This window comes from Haplochromis burtoni, unplaced genomic scaffold (assembly GCF_018398535.1).
Source record: "Haplochromis burtoni strain Fernald_Lab_line unplaced genomic scaffold, NCSU_Asbu1 Contig_65, whole genome shotgun sequence".
In the NCBI taxonomy this organism is placed as follows: domain Eukaryota; kingdom Metazoa; phylum Chordata; class Actinopteri; order Cichliformes; family Cichlidae; genus Haplochromis; species Haplochromis burtoni.
Genome location: NW_024582426.1, coordinates 1,559,467 through 1,577,574, shown reverse-complemented (window position 1 = coordinate 1,577,574; position 18,108 = coordinate 1,559,467). Strand labels below are relative to the sequence as shown.

Here is an 18,108-nt window from a genome sequence, read left to right as displayed (position 1 = left end):
GGGCTGTCAAAGGACCTAAGAGATGGATTTGGTTCTTCAGTGGTCAGTGGGAGGGTGTCTGTAAAGATGTCAATCTTAAGGAGGGGGAGCATGGAGGAAAAACTGAGGTATGCCAAATAACACAAGAACTGGACTGAAAAATCTGTGACGACAGTGATGTGATTAATTAATATTCAATTGTCGGTTCAAACTGCCATCAGTGTGTTCAAAAAAAAGCAAGAGGTAAAATAGAGAGCCATCTTTAAAACACAGTGGAGGTTCTATCATGGTTGGATTGCCTCTGATTCAATTATAATAAAGAAAAATACTGACAGATTTTGATCTAGCATGGCGAGGAAGCATCTGATTGATGCCTCATTTTTCAGCACAGGAGTGATTCCAAACACACTGCCAATGCAGGAAATGCATACCTGGACAGAAAGAACACACACACAATGAAACATGGTCAGTCATGGATTGGCCTCTCCAGAGCCCAGCCTCAACATTTTTAAAGCAATGTGGGATGGCAGAATTGACAGACTGAGGGAAAACAGAACAATGAAACAAACACCCAAAGACAAACTTTGAATGTCCTTCAACAAGCCAGGAGAACTAGTGTCGAAGGCTACTTACAGAAGTTACAAGAAAGTTTCCATAAGAGAATTCAGGTTGTGTTGAAGAATAAAGGTTGTCATACTAATATTTGCTTTGATGCTCTTTAGAGTAGTAAAAACTCAGTTTTTGTCATATACAGCCTATTTCTGTGCATATTTAAAAAGTCGCTACCGTTTTTTTCTAATTTCTCTGCAAAATATAAAGAAAGGGGGGGGGGGTCAATACTTTTGCACAATACTGTAGATGCATGAGGTTGCTTTCTGCAAAAATTCACATCTTGCATTTTTGTTTTTCCTTGCTCAAGTTTGGGTCAGATTCAAATTTAAACCAAACATTTCATCTAAAATGCAAAGCTTGGACGTCATTAACTAGTGTGGTAACTTTTCAGTCGTTACCAATTTTGGAGTAACTGGTGTTCCGTTACTTACCTGTGCTGTAACGCCACCAACCCCAAAGTTAAGACCTGAGCCACCTCCAGCTGTGTGGGCCACTCTCCCGCAGCGACACACCCAAAGACTCCGCACTCCTCTCCAATACCCGACTCCTCGAACTCCATGGGCTCGCCTGTCGCCGATGCCTCTCGTATAAACTGCGGTCTAGTCTCGCGCCTAGTTGTCTGTGAGCAATTACCGTGCGCGCGCGTGTTTGTATGAGCGCTTGCCTGATACACGTTCGTGACGAAACACGTGCTTGCAGCGATACAACGTGGTTTGTTAAAACATACCAAACTCAGCTGACACTGCTGAATTGGGCATGAAATCACGAGTAACAGAGTTAAATCAGACTAGACACGTTTTAACCTAACAACCGGTCCGCCATAACTAAAATCATAACGAATTAAATGAAATACGTGGAATTTTACGAATAATTCTAATCAAATTAATCGATTAGGTCAAAAACCACACTATTTAGTCCTGTTGGAGCTTTTGATAAGACAACCTTCTCATCAAAGAGTAAAAGGATGAACTTTGGTAGAAAAACCTCCAAAAGTTTTTTTCTTTTTCTTTTTTTTACGTCTTGTCTTGACGTTTGAGCGCTTCCCTTTCACGTGGTAACAGATGCGCCGCTGTGATTGGTTGTTTAGATGAGTTGAGAACTGTGATTGGCTCCCGGCGCAAGTATGACACGGCCCACTTCCCCTCCCCGGCTGCCTGCACACCTTCTGCTTCTCAATAAGTTAACTGGCGTGTTTTGTGATTTGTCTTTCAGGACTTTTCAGGATCGACGAGCGCTATGGCATCCACCCCAGGTACTGCACGATCCTTAATACACACGTTAGCGCTTAAGTTAGATGTGCGTGTTTTAACTTTTCCCTCTTTTTTTTCAGAGTTGAAAGTCGGCCAAAAGCTCAATGAGGGCAAGACAAAACAGATTTTCGAGCTCTTGGACCAGCCGGGACTGGTTCTAGTCCAGTCTAAAGACCAGATCACGGCTGGGAATGCCGTGAGGAAAGATCAGATGGAGGGCAAAGCTGCCATTGCCAACAAAACTACGAGCTGCGTGTTCCAGCTGCTGCAGGAGTCTGGTGAGGACTTATTGAATGTTTGTAGGGGGGAACAGTATTCTGCAGTCTGAGTGGGTTGGGGCAGTTCTGTCAAACGCATGTGTATAATTATTGCAGCTCTCTTTTTTTCCCATTAAAAAAAAAAAGTCCCTTACACTTGGCCAGTATCTAGGCACATTGTTTCTGCAGAAGTTTTTGTGAGCAACAAACTATCAAAGGGAAATTGATTCACTAGAGTTTACTGGAAAAAAACAAACTTTGGACTCATTGATCTTTTCAGTTTCAGTTAATGTGGGGGCTTAAATGTTAAGAAAATATAAAACGTTTGTCACACTTTGTCAGAGCCCTGGCTCACTTATTCAGTTTGCAGGATTTTTCTGAAATGCCATTGGATTTATTTAAATATCTCAGAAGTACATGGTAATCAGTTTTCCACACATGGGAAGCAGTTCGGCTCTTCTCATTTTTGCAACTTTTTAAAAATGACTTATTTTTTTTAACCCTCTGAATGACAATCCACTAAGAACTGAATTTTATGTTGTGTTTCATGGATGGATGGATGGGTGGTGAATTGAACAGAAATGACAATCTTGCAAAAATACTTAAATGTGAAGGGCATGCAAGATTTACATGATCCCAAAATTACTTTCCATATGACTTTCATTTATACGCAATTGGCTAACTGTAACCATCTTGTGTGTGACGCGTAGGTCAGTCAAGCTGTAGTAATGGCTGCCTTGTGACTTGATGTGTTTCCACTTAGAATTAACCCGATCCAACCAGCCACATCCCATCCACTTGACCCTAATCAAAGATAGGTTTAAATCATGGTAACTTGAAGAGCCATCTGTGTGCCAGTGTATAAAAATTAAATAAAATCTATATTTTTCTAATCTGACATGGTTGCACATATTGAAATTTGTCCATTAGTTTGAGGTTGCCCTAACATCCACCCTCCCCCCCAGGCATTAAGACAGCTTTTGTTAAGCAGCACTCGGACACGGCGTTCATTGCAGCGCACTGTGAGATGATACCCATTGAGTGGGTATGTCGCAGAGTGGCGACTGGATCTTTCCTCAAGAGGAATCCAGGAGTCAAAGAGGGCTACCGCTTTTCTCCTCTAAAGATGGAGATGTTCTTTAAAGTGAGTCTTCCAGGCGTGCAGTGATTCTCTCGATGCATTTTCAGTCTGTGAGTGTTGCATGCAAACTCATCAATGATTGTTTTTAGGATGATGCCAACAATGATCCTCAGTGGTCAGAGGAGCAGCTGCTGGAGGCCAAATTCTGTCTGGCTGGGCTCACTATTGGTCAGTGTGAGGTGGACATAATGAATCGCAGCACTGTGGCCATTTTTGAGATTCTGGAGAAGGCCTGGGCCACTCAGAACTGCACCCTGGTGGACATGAAGGTAGGCTGTGCAGCACCTCCCCCTGCTGGTTAATTTCATATCTTGGTGCAATCACCTTTCTTCTGTACCTACAGCAGAACTACAACTAAGGACTTTTTTTCTTTGCTTATAGATTGAATTTGGTGTCAATGTGAAAACTCAAGAGATTGTGCTCGCTGACGTGATTGATAATGATTCATGGAGGCTTTGGCCAGCTGGAGATCGGAGCCAGCAGAAAGACAAACAGGTCATGCATTGACTTTCATTTCATGCTGATATGAGGGGAAAAAAAGATACAAGCCTTAAACGGGTTTTTTTTTTTCTTCCCCTTTGTAGGTGTACAGAGACCTGAAGGAGGTTACCCCAGAGGCAATGCAGATGGTGAAGAGGAATTTTGAGTGGGTCTCTGAAAGGGTCAAGGTACAGCAAACAAACTCTAAATTCTTCTTTATCTTGTAGGAGTATTTTGCTTTGAATATCTTAACCAACAGACATTGTTTAACATCACAAAAGCCTGCAGCTGCTTTTTATGTAATTCAGGAAAAAACGAGTACAATTTTTCTTTTGAGCAGTCAAAAACTGAAATAAACTGATGATTCAATGGTTTCTGTGCATCTACAGTTGCTGCTGAAGCCCCAGGCAAGCAGCAGGGTGGTGGTTTTAATGGGTTCCACCTCAGACATGGCCCATTGTGAGAAGATAAGAAAGGCGTGCACCTCCTACGGGATCCCCTGCGTCCTCAGAGTCACCTCGGCACACAAGGGTCCAGATGAGACTCTCCGAATCAAGGCTGAATATGAAGGTGTGCTTTAATATTGACATAATTCCATCTTTAAACTGATCTAGGGATTCTTGATAATGTGATAATTTCTCTATGCTTTTTTGCAGGTGATGGGATACCCACTGTATTCGTGGCTGTGGCTGGGAGAAGTAACGGCCTCGGCCCAGTGATGTCTGGTAACACGGCTTACCCTGTTATCAACTGCCCTCCTCTCACTCCAGACTGGGGATCGCAAGATGTATGGTCATCCCTCCGCATGCCAAGTGGTGAGAAGAGCTCTTTAGAATAGAATGCCTTTATTGTCACTGTACAGATGTACAATGAGATACAGATGATCTCCTACTCGGTGCAAACATGTTGGAGAAGGAGGGGGGGGTGCATCGTTTCTGCAGCAATATATACATGTGCAGTGTGAATCATACATACGGTTTTAATTTTTTCCCCCTTATGGTAACCAAGTCTTTCTCTACTTTATTTGTCCTGCAGGTCTTGGCTGCTCCACAATATTGTCTCCAGAAGCTTCTGCCCAGTTTGCAGCGCAGATCTTCGGGTTGAGTGACCACCTGGTGTGGTGCAAACTGAGGGCATCCATGCTCAACACCTGGGTGTCTCTCAAGCTGGCTGACAAGAAGTTACAGGCCTGCAGCCTCTGAAGAGCCCAGCGTGCTTCACACTTTAACACACTGTCTTTGTTTACTATTAAAACCCATTAAATGTAGTTGTTTGTCACACATATCATTCCATGAAGAGACAAATGATTAAAGCTTATATGTATTTCTGTGCATTTTCTTTCTTTAAGACTCATTTTTATGAGTTTATATACTCATATTCATAAATCCCATGATAGTTTGGAGGATTTCATGATTTCTTTGAACTTTTGTTTTTCCAAGGTTGTAATGAGTGCACTTCATATGTCCTTAATGATTTAAAAAAGGTGCAGAACTTTGAGATAATTACCCAGGTTCTAAATTATACATACTGGCTCACCTACATACATGCATACAGATATGAGTGAGTGTATGCATGTATTTTTAAAAAAAAAATGGAGTTGAAGGTTCTACGATGTCTTAAGCTGAAAATGCCAAGGCCTGTTAACTCCTTATTAGACCACTTCACATTATTGTCACTGTTTGGCTTTCAAGCGTAACACTGTACCAACTGTTGTGTGTGTCGGGGTGGTACTGTCATGCTCTCGGGCTGTTTTGTTGCCAGCAATACTGGCACATTGCACAAAAGCGATGGTATAATGGACTACCTCAAAATTCAACATCAGCTATATTTAACATCTATGGTTAAAACTTGGACCCAATTGGATGTTCCGACAGGGCAATGACCCCAAATACACATTAAAGCTGTTCAAATAATACATGAAGCAAGCCAATATTAAACTGGCGTAATGGCCTTCCCAAATCCCTGACCTCTCCTCTACTAAAAATGTGCGGACTACGCTTAAAGGCTGGGTTAGTGCCAGGAAATAAACTCTACCAATCCAGCCAATAAGAGTGGTCATATATCCCAACCAGAACTATGTAAGAAGCTTGTTGATGGCTACCAAAAGCCTGGTGAAAGTGCACCTTGCTAAGGGACATTAAATCAAACAGTGGTAGCCATGAAAATCTACATAAATTGAAAATTGTGTACCTAGTTCTTGTTTTAGATCTATGTTGTACAATCATTCAACCTTGTAAAATGAATAAATTACCAAGACATTTAATGTCATGGTATACATTTGGGAACAGTCAGATAACTTTAGGGCTATTTAAATCATTAATGTAGGGAGATGAGGAGGAGCAATTTTTACCTCAGTTTAAAACCACAAGAAAGACAGTTTTTCTGCAGATACTTTCCCAATGGTTTTATCACCATGAGCAGGATTTCATCTTAAGAGATACTGTGGAGTAGCTCTGCTAAATATGGATAATTTCAACAGAGGACAAGTTAAAAATAAGCAAAATGTTGGGCATGGTATAAAAGACTACTGTTGGCACAGGTGCAACATCTTCATCTGCTCCTTACAGAGTCGCTGCATCCTTTTTATACCTACAATATCAGTCTAAGCACTTAAAGCATCTGTACTTGTATTTATTTTTAAAAATCAAAAGGTTTCCCGTGTGAATCTGCATGTAGTAAATATGGCGATTTGTTGCATGGAGGCATGCAAGATAGCTGCTTTTCACCTAAGCTAAGTAGCTTGCAAGCAAGTCATGACCTGGGATGCAGAGCTTCTTTTCTATTACTAAACCTTCACCTTATGTTTGCGTCTCATTCTTATGCCTAACTTCATGTTCTACATGCTGCAGGACCTGAAATCAGCCACACGAGGGAGCCTGCACCCCATGTTCACGATCCAAAATCTTAACCTTTCATTTCGTTCCAGTAGTTTGCAGCCAAGGGAATGAGTCAGAATATCATGCCACCATTTTATTTTTTACTTGTATTATAGCCCAGTTCTCCCTTTGATAACAAATGATGGGTATAATGACCTGTGATGTGCTAAATCTTTGTTCACGTGTGGGTGTCAGTGGGAGGATGGAAGTGCTGAGGGTTCCGAGCGTGGTTCACATGAGTGCATGGAGGCTGATATCTGATAATAATAATAATGATAAAAAGTCTTTGCATTTTAATTTGGATCGAATTCCATACTTAAAAATATGATTTGCTGCACGAATCATCCTTCTTCTCTTGCAGTCGACATGCACCAGAAAGGGTAGAGGTGCAGTCACAGAGCTGAAATGGACATAATGTGTAAGTCTCAACGACTCCAGGTTTCCTTGACAACAGTAACATGGCAACAATCACTCCATATACAATAATCTCCCTTTCCTTTTTCTGCTCCTTTTCTTATTCTCATGCTGGTCTCTTTGAGTCCATTTTTAAAAAAGAAAGCTCTTTAATTCCTGCCTGTCACTGTTTTACTGTGCACTATAATAGCTCACGAACAGTGAATGAATCATCAGAAAAGCATAACCTGTAAATGAGTTATGAAAATGTGTGGTCATGACTTTATCTGGGGCTTGGACTGTTTTTAATGTGATTTCCTATTCAGTGTATAAAACGCGTGGCAGATAGTAAAATAACAGACCTCAAGGCCACTGTGCACTCACTTTCTCAAGACTCAAAAAAGCAATTTATTTAGTTCTCAAAGCTGTGAAGGTTGCAGTTAAATGTCACTACTACAGTTTATTTACATGTTTCTACAACGGTATTTTATCATCTCCTTTTCTGTCTACAGAGTTTCTATATCATCCTATCAACAATTATCCTCTGATGAGTGAGCCTCACAACATTGTCCTGTTATCACTGTTTCCTTCACATTTTCTTAGTCACTCAACTCCTCCTGTCTTGTCTACTCATTTGCATCACTACATCTTTTTCTCTTTGTTGGTATAATACATCCCTTCCAGCTATCCCTGTTAACAATCTAACCACTTGCTCCCCGTGGGGCACCATCACAGCGCTCCCAGATCGTGGCAGGAGCGGGACTTCTGCCTCAGGAACTTCCCCACCTCTCGCTCTCGAGGGTACCGAGGCACCAGACTGGACAGGAAACGTTTGGCACGAGATGTGATGCTTTCACGTTGCCCTCCTCCGCTCATGTCCTCGGCGCTTGTCCCCGGAGGCCAGGGAGACTGGCCCCTGGCTAGTCGCACCGCACACTCCAGGAGTTCCACGGTACGGTGATCCAGAGAGGCGGAGATCTCCAGATACAGACAGTTGAAAAGGGCAGCGCTAGACATGGCCTCTGTGAGAGGAAAACAGGAGACGGAGGAGATCAGAAAAAAGGCAGCTGTCACAGCTTATATTCAGAGCCACATGTCTTTTCATCCATATAAACCTTTTGATACTCCTTCACCTGTAATAGATTGTTGGTAGTAGAGGTTCCAAGCCAGGGCACGTCTAAGAGGAAGAGCTGCATGTCAGCCTTCAGTGACGACTAAGAAGGCTACTCTTACAAAGCACAATACTTGGGAAATATGTGATAAAAATGTTCCCGCTTAAGGTGGAAACAACAAACATGTTTCACCACTTGAGGCAAAAACACACCAGGGAATACAACCAGATGTCCAACACAAAAACAAATGAGTGACTCCACTGAGATTTACTAACAACACTCAGTACATGCACTCCATGTGACAGTGTTAAGCACTTGTTAAGGATACTTTAGCGCTCACTTAATGCTTGCAGGCAAGCATTAAGAAAATGTTCCGTTTAAAAAATATATATACTGTCACAAATATTATGGTCACAAAACCTTCTTGAAATGTTGAGCACTACGTTGCAGGTTTATGATCCGTGCCTTAATCTGTGTTCAGAATACAGAAAAAGGCCATTATAACAACATAAACCATCGCACGAACCTGGCCTTAAGCAACAAAAGGGTGCCCATTTATCCCAGGCCCACCGCTGTTTCCAGTCAGCACATCGTAAAACACACTGTAAAGTATGGCTGAATAAATGAAATAGATTTGTGTGTACACAGCTGAATCAATAAGGACAGGTAGCTGTAAATATTGTGATTACACCGTAAGTCATTAGCAACCATGATATGTTGTGTATCATCTAAGGCTTGTAGCTGGGGTTATGGAAGGATCTTCTACTCAAAGGAGCAATTACCCTTTAAAAGTGAAAATTTCAGGGTTAAAGTCTCAAAAAGATAACTAAAACAGCAAGAGCAAGCTTTTATCTCTTGGTAATGAAAACTGTGCTGGAGGGAAGATGTCTGCATGCTAAGTGAGATATCTTTCATAGTTTTCCAACTGTGCAAAACACGCAATACGAAGTATGTCATCAAGAGGTTTATACAACGACTGGATCGCCTGTGATAGTGATAGTTAATATTTACTGATTAAGTAAACAAGGACAGAGCTTGTATAAAGTAAGCTAAATCAAGCTGGAATTTTTTGCTTTAGTTTCTTTATATAGTTCTGTAGCACATTTGTCTTTAGTTTCATCTTCAATGCAGACCATGATCTCCCTCTGCAGTATTGGTCTGCAGGGTCATTTAAATAAGGAAGAATGGCATACACTGGGTTGAAAAGTATGTCGTTTCATAGCCTGTGTGATATAAAACTGTGGCGTGTGGACAAGCAGCGTAGTCACGGTGAACAGGCTTTTGCTTTAACTGTAATTAAACTCCCACACTGCAATAAAGCATGACATTCACATTTACGTTGTTTATGGAAAGAAAGAAAGAGTATAAAATGTCAACGTCAAGTGTAATGAAGAAAGCCAAAACAGAACTAAACTGTGAAAAGAATCTGCTCCCAAAGGAAATGTTTATACTTTATATGAAAGAGTAATGTAAAGTGTAATGTATCAAAAAAAATATTTTTTTTAGGTGACTTGGAAAAGATAATCGTCTCACCTTGAGAGGTGACCTCACGCGTGCGAACGAGGTCACTCTTATTACCAACGAGGATTATTGGAGTCTGGGGCTGAGTCTCTCTCAGGAGAAGCCGAAGTTGCGCGGTACGGTGGAAGCTACGCCTGTCAGTCACCGAAAACACCAAGACGCACACCTCACTCTGCAGAGCCGACAGGTCCTTAATGACAAGCACAGGGACAGAGGATGATGCATTTTTGTTCTTTGTGAAATATAAGACACTAAAATAGAAATGAAATAAAAAAAACAAAAAACAAACTCAAAGGTTCTAATTCAAACTGATGTAGTATTTTGCATATGAATCAAAGTCTTTTTCCTTCATAATGTTTAATTTCCAGTGCTCTGATGAATATTTCCACCAACCCTAAAAATACAGAAAAGAGAAAGATTGTGTTTGAAGAACCAGCAGGTGGTTGATCTGTCTTTTTAACATTACCTGAAACCCTTGTTAGTCAACAGCTGCACACTCCTCTTTCAGCAGCAAAGGGACTCCAAAAATATCAAATTCCTGAGTGATTTCTTCACACAAACTGAACTCACCATCACTTTGTCTTTAGTCAGTGCTGCCATGGTCCACTGAGTTTTCATTAAATTTTAATTAAGTCTACAACTGAGCACAGACCAAAAGGAATGTATGAACCCTAATGGTGTAACTGGGAAATTAGATAAGTAGATTCCTTGGTGTGGTAGTTAGCGCTGCAACCTCACGGCAGATTTGAATCCACGTGCCAACTGAGGCCTTTCTGTGTGGCGTCTGCATGTTGTCCCCGTGCCTGCGTGGGTTCTCACAAGGTACTCCAGCTTCCTCCCAGGGTTCAAAGACATAATTGGCGTTTCTAAATTGGCTGTAGGTGTTAATGCGAGCATAAATAAACCCTGGAGAACCCATGGGGTCAGAGCCGACCCCATTGGTTTTCTAGGGAACCCATGGGGTCAAATTTGACCCCATGGGTTCTCCAGGGTTAATTTGTCTCGCTATGTAAAATCTACAACAGACTGGTAACCTGTCCAAGCTGTTCCCAACCTCTCTTGCCCCACAACAGCTGGGGTAAGCTCCTGCCACAACCCTAAATTGGACAAGTAGTTAGAAGGATGGACGGATGGAGATTCCTTATAAAGCCACAGTTTTAGTGTGTTTTAGCATTTCTCACATCTGGTAGCACAAGGAGTAACACATTATAATCCCCCACATCAGAAAAGACAGATTGTGCCACAAGAGTGTAGCTTCAGCGTTTTCGCACATGCACCTAAATCAGAAACATTAATGCAGTCATTTGGCACACCAGCTCTGTGGGCGACTCCTTCTCTGTCTTTCTGTATGTTTCTCTCTCTCCTATTCACATCCTCACGCTGATGCCTCAGAGCTGCACTCACGGGAAAATAAGAAAGTGTGGAAAACAACCTGATAATGAGCTTTCCTTCAGTCGACCAGATGCAGATGCTGCAGATTGACTGTCCCCTTTTTGTCCAACAGTTCTCTGAGCTTGACAGTTTTTGTTACAGTGATGGCAATAAACAATACAGGGTGCTCCAAATACTGTGCACACTGTGAGCAGATCAAATGCTAAATATGCAGTAAGCATTTGTTTATATGTTGTAACTGAACCATTTTTTATGTCAAATGTAAGCTGTATTAGTAATCTATCAGAGGCAGTCTACCCTGCCCCCAACAATAAAATTGTGCTCACGAGTGTTGTGATATACTCGTGTTCATGCATTAATATGCTGTCAGTTCTGCTTGCAAATTTCTCTACACGCTCTTTCAAACTCTTTTTCTATTACCCCAGTTAATCTCTTAATACAGCGAAGCTTTATCCCTCCCAGCACACAGAGTTCTTCAAATACTGAAAAGCAAATGAAACCAAGTGCTGAAAAATCTAAACTGCAAAGGAGCAATTTAAGCTTCTTCTTCTTAAAGCAGTCCAAGTATTCAGCACAGAGGAGCAGCTGAACACACTGTATACAGCTGCACAGAGGGCTCACTGGCCTAATGAGGGAGCAGGAAGCAGAGTGGGAGCTATGAAGTGTTGTTTGGCTCACCTGTCTCCAGTTGTCATAGATAATGATGGTGCTCTCCTCATCATCCACGGTAACTGTGTGCACATAACCCTCCCCTAAGGACAAAGGGAGCAGCAGTTAGGTCTCAGGAGGGAAATGGGCACTGTGATTTATTTACTTGCTGCTCACTTACTCCACTGCAATACATTGCTCTGCATACAAACAGCACTGTACCATCAGAATCCACAGACGCAGTCCTGTCCATGTCTCCCGCGAGGGCCAGGGCCAGAGAGGACTTCCCGACGCCATTCTGCCCCAGGAGAGCAATCCTTAGTGGCCCGTCAGGTCTGCCCTCCACAGTCACGGTTGGAGTATCATCCAAGGCAGGGCTGAAACTGTTTGGGGACACCGAAGGCCCGGCCGCACCTGACGCCCAGTCGCATTCATCGTGGACGGCTTCTTCTCGCCTGAGCTGGTGCTTAATCGGCAGAGGAGTGCTTCCTCTGCGAACGGTTGGAGTGCTGGGCAGAGTCATACTGTCACACTGGTGGGAAAGAAGAACATAGACAGACAGTGTAACACTCGTGAAATAGTGATTCCCACATGCCAACCAGAGCAAATCCCAAAACCTGATCTACATGAACCTCTCCTTATTTTTTCCCTATATCTTTACTGTTGTGGATTCTATGTGCAAAAATGTTTGTGATCATAAAGCTCAGGCTCTAGGTTGTAGATATCCCTGATAGGATCATCAGGCACACAGCACTGGCTGTGGCTTTGCCCTAAGGTCCGGGATAAAAATAAATAAGGATTATTCTGAACTGGAAAGAATGTAGTTTTAAAAATGAGCAGTTCCCCTTAAATGGACTTCAAAGACAGAAAGAACTTCTTTTTAAAACCCTGAAATTTCAAAGAGTGCACAGGGAGATATACTTATTAGTCACTAACATAAGTGAAGCATTGGAAATCCTTGCTTCAATAAATCTCATAATGAACAAAAAGCTCCCCAGTGGCCTATCAACACAGCAATACTAGGATGGAGTAGAACCTGACTAACCGCTGGACCTGATATTACTCTTTGCAAGCAGCCCAAGGGGAACACATTACATATATAATGAATTATGACATGGCTATTGTCTATAGACTTTTTAGCAATGCATTTGATTAAGTAGTGAAATAGCCTACACAAAGACAAGTTTGCTTAACTGTAATACATAGTCTGCTATTTGTGCAGTAAAATCCCCAAAGTAGTCAAACTATGTGATGATACTATTTCAAATTGATCCAGTCCATCATATTCTTCATGATATTCTGTGAAAATGTTTCTCACATTAGCAACACACTCATACTGTGAAGTTTGGGTTCACGTTTTAACACCTAGAGAAACCGTTTAGTGTCAACCTGACAGCTGACTAAGGTCAGCGAAAGGAGGCAAGCAATGTGGCCTCACAATAAATAGACTCTGGATATAAATATGCAGATTCTGTGGGCAAGAGCTTTGGTACTGAAAGCTTTTTGTTTTTCGTTTGCAGTGCTGAGCAATCATGTTTGAGTAGATTTGGGTTGCATGGAAATAAACAAACCCTGCAAAGAGCAAAAGAGAGATTATATTTGCTTAGATTAAATTTCAAGACCATCAGCTGTCATGTGATGAAGAGTTATGTCTTTATTAGGTTTTTTTAAAAACAAATTTATCTTATTTATCTTCATTATCAAACAATTACAGGTGCACAGAACAGGAATTCTTGGCCCAAATAGGCTTTGTTGTCCCAAAGGCTGAGTCATCAGATGATAACACATGGGTATCTGGGTTAGGTAGCAGGTGTTGTAATCTTAGCTTTTCTTCTCCTGCTACTATTTATTGATTTACCTTTGAGCAAAAATTGAGAGTTGTGTTATAAGACACCCTTTTCAAAAGGTTTACAACTATGCCTTACAATTTTTTCCACCATTGTCACTGGCATGACACCACAGGGCAGATTTGGCTGTAAGTCTTAAAGATATTAAATGAGTGTTGGATGGGTTTAAATGCAATGCCAAGTTATTCTGACATCAATAAACTTGTTACACATTTAATCAGCTGGGATCAAATTTGGCATTCTGTTTGTGCTATAGATTGTCTATAAAAGCTATCCTGCCATTGCCTTTTAGTTTATGAAGTCCTGTGAATTCATCCCAATTTAGCACTTTGAACCAGATGTGATGAGTGAGGGTGGGATTCAATGGAGAAACCAAAAAACACTGTAAATGACCTCTCAGTCATAAGGTAGACCGGCCCTAAAGCTCTGCTTAATTGTCTCTCTGTATCTAATCAGAGCCATTATTTAAAAAAAAAAAAATGAAGACCCTGGTGTATTTAACATGATTTGAGACAAGCAACTGGGACCATGACTCACCAGAAACATCTTAAATGGGACCATAGAGCAAGAGAGCATTATGGTCTATTTCCTACAGACTTCTTTTCAATGGCAACCAGAAGACTCAGCCTCTGCTGGTGTTTGGAAATAATGCAGGTCTAAGGCACTGTGACTGTCTTAAATCTCAGTCCATTTAGAACCTACCTCAGTCTTTTAGATATATTTGTGATATTGCATGGATCCAATGCCAAGTAAATAGAGGGCCAGTATTGCTGATACCGATAGCGATACTGATAACTTTAACCTATAAAGGCAGCTTATGTAGGTGAGATCAGTATGTCATGTTTTATGAGATCACCTCTAAATCCCTGTGGTTTTTATTTTCCATAATAATAAGTTAACACAACAAAACAGGCCTTTCAGCTTTTCATGTATTTTGAAACTGGATTTCTTTTTTTGGAGACCTGAAATGTAAATGTGTGCTGCATACTGAATCCTAGTGGTTAGAAATAAAGTATCCTTTCTATTGCGCTAGTATCGATCAGATACCGATAGCACCGTATGTATATCGATAAACTATTGGTATTTGGATCAGTTCTCCCACCTCTAATATTTAGTCTAGATTTATGTCCATCTGACAATATTTATTCTTGTTTTAGCTGTTTCTGAAACTCTTAAAGAGAAAAATTTGGCATTTTAGCTGCTAAATTCTACTGTGTCGATTATTTAGTCAGAGGGTGTTTTAAAACACACCAAATTATTTTGTCTACTGAGTGGTATAAATTTTTTTTTCATTTTTAGCGGCTGCCTTGACAACAATGGCAACTTAATAAGTAATTTTTGAAAATGCATATATTTTCAGAAATTAATAAATCGATTTATTGGTAGGATTTCTGAGGATTAATGTTAATTAATGGGGTAAACCTGTTGCTTAAAGGATAACCTTCAGTTCTTGGAACTGAGCAACAACCATAACATAGCAGATCCCGCCCTCCCTGCAAATAGATGTAACAAAGAATTGAGATATGGTGACAATTAACCTGAGATTAAAGGTTTAATGAAAACCAAAATCAGTCGAAAGGCGACATAAAGTTCTTGGAGGGCTGAAATGACATTTAAAGTTTGAGCTGCACTAAGCCACCGAGTGAGTTAATTATTGAGCACCATTATAATCGGTTGTTTATTGCATTGTGGTTAGAATTAGTCATTGTAGCCGTAACTCCATTATAAACTGACTCCTTGTATTTTGTAATGCAGGACACCCCCTCCCTGCACCACCACCACCTACCTACAACACTCACACACGCACAGAGATTCAGCAAGAATACCATACACCGTCAGCACATAACCTCAGTTCCCTTCTTTTTTTTCTTTTCCTGCACCTTACCGTGGCCGCATTCTCCTCGCTGTCTTCGGGCACATCTGTCGGCATCTGCAAACTGAAATCAAGCGATCGGAAATGAGGACTCCAGAAGATATACAGGGAAGAGCATCATCACCATTCTTCCTCCTCACCCATGCCACCCCCCACCCACCACTCTCACTTTATGAACCCCTTATCAAACAGCCCGGTATGATCTCTCACCTGTCAGGTGGTTATCAGCTACTAAAAAGTAAGCACTAAGCGCGGTCTCTCTCTCTTTCTCAATCTTCCCTCCCTAGCGCGCTCTCTCTCTCACTCTCTCCCCCCCTCTCTCTATCTCTCTCTCACTCTCTCTCTCTCTCTTCATTTCGCTCTTCGCTGTCATTCTGTGTTCTCAGGTTAGGGCCCAGGTCCAGATCGGTAAGTCAGTACTGCCATTCATCATCAGCACTCCACAGACTGACTACTGTGACTCACTGACTTGACGCCTAAAAAGCTCTCCAGATCTTGATTTGCTGCCTAGAGAGGAGAGGTGACACCACTACCACGTGCTGGAAATGTTTACTGCAGGTGCATGCAGCCCGGTGATAGCAGTGAAGCGTGATGCATGCGTGCATGTAGGGAGCAGTGCTGTAGGAAGATGCTCAGAGTCACGAAGCATTCACTGACCTCTGGTAGATGGAGGCGATGCAGGAAGCGGCCGCTAGGGGGCATTATAACATAAGTAATCACATTCCTAATTGACTTTTTGTGTGTGTGTGAGAATGTTTAAAATGTGTTATTAGGTTATCCCTGCTGTAAAACAGAGACTTGATTGCCTACCCATTTGCTTACAAAGTTTAATAGCCCTATTTTTTATTTTCTTTGAAGACACTGAATATTTTATTTGACAGATTAATTTCCAGTTCACCAAAGTATTTTCTGGTCTGTTATCGAAGGAGTGTATATGAACATGTTTTCTGTCAGAGTGCGAACATGGCCATGAGCAGTGGTGTGTCCCTCCCACACAAAGCCACAATAGACTCCGGCAGTGAGCAGCCAGGGCGCTATTATAGCCCTAATCCTGCTCCTATTATACAGGCCAGAGAGAGAGCGAGAGACACAGAGAGGGAGGTAGAGCTGAAGATGAGGTCATCCCAAACAGCACACACCCAGGGTCACTGCCTCACTATAGAGGGGCAGAGATAAAGAGAGAGATGGAGCCGGACATGGTGCTGCAGAGAAAAGGCTTCCAGGAGATTGACAGTGGCAGATGCTAGGATAGGTGAATCGAGAGATGAGGTTTAAACCTGTGTGCAAGGTGTTAAAAAAACCCTGACACATCACAGGGATGGTAAAGTAATTGGTTTATTGTATATGCATATGAAACCACACTACAACAGGAGCAGGAAACCATGATAAGGGCCTTTGTTGTAAAATAATGTTAATTCTAATCACAAATGAATAAAAGAATAAACTGTAGGAAAGTAAAAATACACGCTAATGGAGTAAAACCAAAAAAATAATTAGAATCAGTACATAAATAAACAATAAATACCAAATAAATAAGTGAATAAATAAAACAACAATTTATGTAACCTATACCCAAACAAAATAAATAATTCTAATGCATTAACCCTGGCAATAAATTCATGGGACAATTAAGAATGTGTCTCCATGAAGATTTTCTTTTAAATCTTTTTTTTTTTGCATTTTTTTTTCATCCCTGCACCATAAATTTTCTGTTGCATCAGTAGCCCACAGTACCCGAGTCCACAGTGACCAGCTCTGTGGCGCTGCATGTTGTAGTAATATGAAAATGATCTGTGTTTTCACAGAGCAATGCTTTTTCCTTTTCTCTCTCTCTCTCTTTTTTTTTAACAGAGGTATTCCTTCTGCCCAAAAATAGCTTCCTAGTCTGAAGAACTGGACACAACCACACAAATCATGCCACACTTTTTTTTCTTTTTGCTTGCTGAAATGGGTTGCCTCTTTTTTCATTTGCAGTTGCTTGAGTTGAGCACACTACCATCCCCGTGTCTCTGTATGTAAAAACCCATTCTCGAGAGCACACAGCAAGTCTGTTAATGGCTGAAATTTGCCAATTCCAACTGGCAAAAGTACATTTCTTTTCTAAAACAAAAGGTCAGTTTCCCCGCTATTCATTTAACACAATCACTGGAAGATATTCTTGTACATTCTTTAATCTATGATTATTAATCTTACAAAGAATACCAGGTCTTGGTGAGCTTAAACACTTTGGTAGGCAACTGTGAAATATTAGCTTAACTGCATGCCATGGATACTTTATCCAAGCCCATACCACTCCACATCCAACACCACTGCACTACTCAGACCTCTGCAGCTTTAGCAGCTTAATATAAAAAGAAAAGAAAAAAAAAACAACTACACTGAGCCTCAATCACTCACTTGCAAAGTACATTGCAAATATGTAATATTGCATAGATAACAATATCAGACACTATAATAGTTTTATTGCAAGATAAAGCTGTTTTTTAAAATCCATTTTCAGAGTAGTGTTTGTCACCTGTTGCACTGATATCACCAGCAGAAGCTCTCAGGAAACTGTCAGTCAGTTTTTTGTGCAACCATGATTCACATTTAAGTAAATCTGAGCCTGTGAAGCAGCCCAGGGCTGAGTCTAACCCTATTAATTAACAGTCAGTTCCCCTTTAGTCATTCAAGGGTGGTTTTCACAGTTGTACTGTCTTCGGGCACATCTGTCGGCATCTGCAAACT

General features: G+C 41.2%; 3 protein-coding genes across 4 annotated transcripts in view; 1 reads left to right on the top strand and 2 right to left on the bottom strand.

The window, feature by feature from the left end:
* Positions 1-1,591, bottom strand: part of ppat (phosphoribosyl pyrophosphate amidotransferase) — a 14,623-nt gene extending 13,032 nt beyond the window's left edge. For both annotated transcript variants that reach the window (XM_005923290.3, XM_005923291.3), the window contains exon 1: positions 1,023-1,591. In XM_005923290.3, the coding sequence (XP_005923352.1) occupies positions 1,023-1,150 (128 nt within the window). In that variant the 5' untranslated portion in view covers positions 1,151-1,591. The remainder of the gene's footprint in view (positions 1-1,022) is intronic.
* Positions 1-5,052, top strand: part of paics (phosphoribosylaminoimidazole carboxylase, phosphoribosylaminoimidazole succinocarboxamide synthetase) — an 11,043-nt gene extending 5,991 nt beyond the window's left edge. The window contains exons 7-15 of the mRNA XM_005923293.3: positions 1,804-1,843; positions 1,922-2,119; positions 3,064-3,242; positions 3,329-3,508; positions 3,621-3,734; positions 3,824-3,907; positions 4,109-4,289; positions 4,376-4,534; positions 4,755-5,052. Of these exons, the coding sequence (XP_005923355.1) occupies positions 1,804-1,843; positions 1,922-2,119; positions 3,064-3,242; positions 3,329-3,508; positions 3,621-3,734; positions 3,824-3,907; positions 4,109-4,289; positions 4,376-4,534; positions 4,755-4,921 (1,302 nt within the window). The 3' untranslated portion in view covers positions 4,922-5,052. The remainder of the gene's footprint in view (positions 1-1,803; positions 1,844-1,921; positions 2,120-3,063; positions 3,243-3,328; positions 3,509-3,620; positions 3,735-3,823; positions 3,908-4,108; positions 4,290-4,375; positions 4,535-4,754) is intronic.
* Positions 5,053-7,363: 2,311 nt separating this feature from the next.
* Positions 7,364-16,025, bottom strand: LOC102294646 (GTP-binding protein REM 2). The gene is made up of 6 exons (XM_005923288.3): positions 15,592-16,025; positions 15,394-15,445; positions 11,884-12,193; positions 11,692-11,765; positions 9,634-9,811; positions 7,364-8,010 (listed from the first exon to the last, which is right to left on the bottom strand). Exons 2-6 carry the CDS (start codon positions 15,436-15,438, stop codon positions 7,718-7,720), a joined length of 900 nt encoding a protein of 299 aa, XP_005923350.1. The 5' UTR covers positions 15,439-15,445; positions 15,592-16,025; the 3' UTR covers positions 7,364-7,717.
* Between the last annotated feature and the right edge of the window lie 2,083 nt (positions 16,026-18,108).

Coding starts and splice junctions, on each gene's coding strand:
- LOC102294646 (XM_005923288.3), bottom strand. CDS start 15,438: ATGCCGACAGATGTGCCCGAAGACAGCGAGGAGAATGCGGCCACG. Junction 11,766..11,883: donor TGCGTCTGTGGATTCTGATG/GTACAGTGCTGT, acceptor CTTTGTCCTTAG/GGGAGGGTTATGTGCACACA. Junction 8,011..9,633: donor GCGTGAGGTCACCTCTCAAG/GTGAGACGATTA, acceptor TTCCTCTCACAG/AGGCCATGTCTAGCGCTGCC.